The sequence below is a fragment of the Pecten maximus genome, chromosome 17, assembly GCF_902652985.1.
Source record: "Pecten maximus chromosome 17, xPecMax1.1, whole genome shotgun sequence".
NCBI lineage: Eukaryota > Metazoa > Mollusca > Bivalvia > Pectinida > Pectinidae > Pecten > Pecten maximus.
In genome coordinates, this window is record NC_047031.1 from 22,597,470 (window position 1) to 22,603,469 (window position 6,000).

Genomic DNA, 6,000 nt, shown 5'->3' on the forward strand with positions numbered 1-6,000 from the left:
GCTCACTTTTGATCTTTCTAATAACCGAAATTATAAGTTAACTTTACGTTTACTTCTGTACTATCATCAGGAGAGTTCACCTTCGATCTTTCCAATAACCGAAATTCTAACTTATGTTTATTACTATACTCTTATCAGTACCTCTCACTTTTGATCAATAACATAAACAAAACAAACAACTTATATCTGTTTCTATACTATAATCCACGGCTCATAACCTTGACTATATATACATATAATTCTTCTCACAAACTACATACAATTTGTACAGGATCAACAATCATTTAACATTAACATCTTAATACACTATTCATACAACATTACATTAATATTCTTACAACTCTATTGTTCTTTAAAACAATATCTTTGTGTTTATAATATACAGTGTTGACCTAGTTCTTACTCTTATTGGTGAGCTGTCACAGTGTTTACCACGTGCGATTGAGTATAATATGTCTCACGAAAGTTTATCCGGATGAATCTTTTATACCTTTTCATGAATATTACACTCTCATATCCAAAAATATAGCTGATTATTACTCGTACCGTCCTATCCGCGGTATTCCATTTTGACCCTCCTAATAACATTAATTTAATGTATAAATAATGATATCAACTCGACAGAAATTAATGCACTCCATTTGAAAAGCATTAACTTGATGAACTCAACCTGCTCAGCTGTCAACTTAGGTTATAATACAGAGGCGTTCCTCGCAGAACATGTAAATATTCATACAACAGCAAAAACAGTCGGTGCAATGTGATATCTATCGGCGTAAAGATCAATATAGATATCCACGACAGATTATATTAAAATAACTTATTTAACATTACCACAGACGTCTAATTAAAAATGAAATTAAGAAACCTTTTGTAATCACACAGGAACGGTCTCATGTTTCAGAAAGTAGATGGCGAAGGTACAAATTGGATAGATATATTAACAACTCTTTAGGATTATATAACTAATTTGACCAGTGTATACATAATCAGGGGAAGTAGGTAAAATTTGTACTTACTTTTCTATTTCGTCGCCGGCTGTCCACTCCAGAAAACACAACCAGAGCTAAAATCACCAAGAATGTCCATTTCGAAAACATGTTTGTAATATAACAAACCAATTTACGAAAATTAAACTCTGCTTGTTTTTTGTTTCCTTGTTCTTATTTAAAACATAGAGATTGTGTAGCACATTTTAGCCTAGATCGGGAGTCCCGTAAGCCATCGTCCAACAGGTGAGAGACGTATAAAACTCTAGCTACTGATTCAACACCTAATGAAAAGCATTATCACAGGACTGGATTACCTATGTTATACTGACGTAATACCGACGCCTGGGGCGCCTCAAGGGGTTCTCGTTGTAAACAAATTGTCGCGGGCGGTTGAAGTTATTGTATTATACGACGGGTTGACGTAACGATGGCTGGAACGATGATTGTGATGACAAGATATACGGCAAAGACGACAGGACAGCGATGTAAGAACGTGTGAAATATTATATTTTGTAGGTTATTGCCACACAGAGACATGCTTATACAATGTGAAGGTGTGCAATGACGACATTGGTGAAGATGACGTCAGCACGTGTACAAAGACAAAACCGGTATTCTGTAATGCTACCGATGATAATGGTCAATAGTAATATTTACATTAAAGCCCTATTATATATGTAAAATTATAATGGTGGTGAGTTGTTTAAATGTATAATTAAATATATCAAAATTACATTTTTACGCCACATGCTCTAGATACACCTGTCAACTCAAAAATAAATAAATCAAATCGTTACTTTAGCTCCATTAACAAGTCAAAATCTAGCAATTAATCTTTAAATCTGCATGAAAGACAAAAAAGAGATTTGAACAAGTAGTGTCCACGTTGTATATTGGTGCTAATAGTGTGTATGTAAATTTTACAATGCTCTATATATGCATATATAATATATACATGTAGCATATATTATATAAAAAGAATGACCTTAGCTGTTAAAACAAAACAAAACCAAATTATATAAAAATAAAATATAACATTGTTATGTACCAAAAGTAAACGCAAGGGTACGAAAGACAATACTTTATGAACAGACATGTGTATTTGTATTTATGTCTTTATTATAAATGTCTAACGGAACATCAAATTTGATGGTTAACGAAACGCCTGATTTGATGGCTATCGGAACGCTACATTTGATGGCTAATGGAACGCCTCGTTTGAACAAAAATAGTTTGAACATTACATCTTAAGTAAGATATGAAAAATCATGTGACTTAGTTTCATATTGTCAGCAATTTATTACTAGCTATAACAAGTGTGGCATATTCTACTAAGTAACGCCCATTCTGGAAAAAATCGGGAAAAAATTAGGGTCAAGCTATATATATATCTCATATTTGACAAAAACATTATTTTGACTGGTTGCTTTCTGTTAATACATTTTGTTGATGCTATTTTCTTAGTATTTTCCCCCATATGTGCTATTCTCGAGGTTGGTATTGTTCTTATTCTCTATCGCTATTTCTCTCATGTTTCGATACACTCAGAACATAAATCAGCTTAAAAAACAATCAAATATCATTTCAATGGTTGTATTCCATATGACATTTCAAACATTCATTAAAATCATACTGTTCTTAGATTATTGCCAAATGTTGGCATTTTTCTTCATTTAAATTTCAGATTATTCCTGTATGGTTTAGTGTTAGATATTTCCTGTAGTCAATGGTTACTCTTGTCTGTCAAGACCATACACTTGACGACAGGGTGGTATCATTTAGCCTCTGGACATTCTTATTTACTCCCGGCGTCCATGTGATTAACGATTAAGCGCTGTTCTGTTGTCCTCCCTGTCAGGTTATGATATGTCACATGATCACTGCAACGCTCCGCCATACTTCAGATGACACCATGCTTGTTTATTTATGATCAATATGTTTACTCTTTACACGATGGATTTGACATGTGAACAATGAGGTTTTATTCTTATCACTCAGCTATAAAATGTCTGTGTCCTTAGTTTGTCAAGAATAACTATATAGATATATATGTCCGAGCTTCATTATCATATAATTCATTGAGAGATTGTAGATAATAATCGTCAGCTTGGAATGTTAATTAGACAATTGATACATACCATTCCATGAGTCTATCCTTTTAAAACGATTTTGATAGATGCAATATTGGCAGGATAAGTGATTTATCAAATAAAGAAAAGTTTGAAATTGAGCCGATGTTGATCATACAAGATGAAATTAATTTCATTCATTTTAGAATTACTTTCATTGTTTTTGCATTGGTTTGTTAGTGTTATTGTGAAATGTTAAGTACTATCGTTTGAAATATAAAACAACATTAATTAGATTGTGTTTTGTCGTTCTTGGACATCTGCTTCATGGTTTATCATTTGATCAGGCCCCTTTAGACCCCCATCTTCTTTCTGTATTTCAACATTTTTAGAAAGTTACACTTACGACGAAGATAGACAGTTTTGGTCCTTTATTGAACGATTATTCAATGCTTTAATGTAAGTGCAAACCTATCGTTATTCAAGATTCATTATTTCTCATTCAATGTAATGGTACAGAGATAATACATTAACATTATATATAATATACATATATTTGTGTGTTCAGAACAGCATTTATCATAGGTTTTATTTACACAAAATAGCAGACTTTGTCATTAAAACATTTGACAGTTCATAATAGAATAATATTTCAAAATAAAAAATTCACAGTAGTATTTACCAAGTAGATTTCTTTGATGTATATTAAATTCTTGACCTTCTAAAATATAATGAAATTCATCACCAGTTTTATTACTTCTACATAATTTACATATCCTTTTAGCTCTATCTATACTTCCACATCCATCAGTTTCAAAATTCAGTAGCATGTAGCTTTTGAAGAATGTTCAACATCAGATTTTCATTGTTGTATAAACTGGTATTTCATATAAATTTGAATGACGCGTTTGTACATACATATGTATAATGACATAATATACTTCTAATATTACATCGTTATATACTGTTATTTCAGGGGGCGATTGACATACTTCGACCTTATTCACTGGTATTCAATTTCACTCAACCAGGACTTGTAAACATTCTACTACAAAAATGTCCATACGCATACGCAAATCTATATCAATATTCATGGATATTTATTTTCGTGCTATATTTTATGACCGTGATTTAGAAGTTATATTCCCCGGATCAATTGCCTGCTATACAGCAATAATAATCCACTTTCCCTATAGTTTATCTAGCACATACAATCCCAAATATTCCTCACCCTGATCGTAAAGTTAGTTGTTTGTACCTTTTTGAAACAGTTTTCATATCACCATCTTACCCTCCCATCCCGTCAGGAAATAATGAGCTCTTGATATATGTATTATTTTGGGGTAGGGATATGCACCTAGTCTTCCAACACTCCAGATGTACTGTATATTTAGTGATTTTCACGAGTGATTTAATTTTGGCCATTCATTAACAGGCAAAAATAAATTACCAACGAAAAATGATAACAACACTGAAATGCATAGAAGTATTCACTATTACATGTTTACATGACGGCGTTTAATGTTAAAATCCATGAATTAGGTCGGACTGAGACAACCACGAAACTAAGATCATTATAACTAATCCATTTCACAGTATGTTTGTATGATAATATCAATTTAAACTATAAGAGTGTATATAGCATATATTATTTTATTGGTATACACAACTTTTCATATGACATCATTTGTCATATCAAATATAATACAGATACCTCATGCTTTTCCATGGTATTGTCAAATATTTGTCTCGAGGTATATTATACTGGACGAAGCCGAAGGCCAAATGTTACAGGCAATATCATTCGAGGGCATACATTACATGTTTTTACATACAAATATATCACAAAATACATACAAATGTTTAAAATCCTTGGGTTCAAAACGAAATATGTTTATGCATGATTGTAATAGCACGCTTATTCATGTTGATAAACATTCAAAACCAGCCCTTAATATTTAAAACCCTGCCAATTGTCGGTTGAATAATCAAGCCAACGAAAATTGAATGTTTTAAATATATTTTTTTTTTTCATTTCCAGAGCCTATTCATGCTACGTTAGTCGACGCCACAATTACTTGTGACGTGACAGTGTAATAAAAAGTCACATGACCAATATGATGTATTACATATACTTTGGTAATAATGATATGTGCTTGCTTGTATATTATAACCTATTCTCGTAGTTCGTCACACAGGGATTTTAAACACAGACACCAAACGGTTAGATAGAGTTAATATACATAGTTAATGAGTGGTGCTTCAATTTCAGCAAATTGTATTGGCATAGAAAGAAAGTTTTTTGGATTAGACATCAGGTATATCCTATCTTAGTTTTCTCCTTAGTAACAATAGGTTGCAAGGAATACTGACAAATATAATGTATATGTACACATTGATATGACAAATTGACTTCAAGGGAAGTAACTCCTTGAGTTTGTTAGACTTATTCAATGCTGTTAAGCAGAGTAACCCTTTGGCTTATGGTATTTAATTTCAAATACTGAATTATTATGTTATCAGCGAATAATACAAAGCAATAAAATATTAATGTTTCACTGGTTGTACTTCTTAGATTAACTTTATGATTTAACTATAATTTGTAATTACAAATAAAATGTCATTAATTTCCTTTGTGTATTTGATTTCATTTAAGATGAATTAGTCTGCAGAACATCTGTCTAATGACGTAAAACCTGACAAAAGTTTAAAAAGCACACGCGCGAATACGTATTGATATTTCATTAGTTTTTCTTGTTTAATCGTCTCTATGAATTGAACTGAAATTTGTAATTAAAATCTAGAGTGTCATTAATATCTTTTTTGTAATTGATTCCATTTAAGATCAATTAGCCTGTTGAACAGCTGTATATTGAGGTAAACATTATCTAGGTTCAATAAGAACACGCAGAGTGATTATAACATTTAACAATGACTCA

At 31.6% G+C, this 6,000-nt stretch overlaps 1 protein-coding gene across 1 annotated transcript in view; it reads right to left on the reverse strand.

The window, feature by feature from the left end:
* The window catches only part of LOC117315093, a 39,012-nt gene extending 37,695 nt beyond the window's left edge, over nucleotides 1–1,317 (reverse strand). The window contains exon 1 of the mRNA XM_033869240.1: nucleotides 1,020–1,317. Coding sequence (XP_033725131.1) covers nucleotides 1,020–1,100 — 81 coding nt within the window. The 5' untranslated portion in view covers nucleotides 1,101–1,317. The remainder of the gene's footprint in view (nucleotides 1–1,019) is intronic.
* Nucleotides 1,318–6,000: the final 4,683 nt, after the last annotated feature.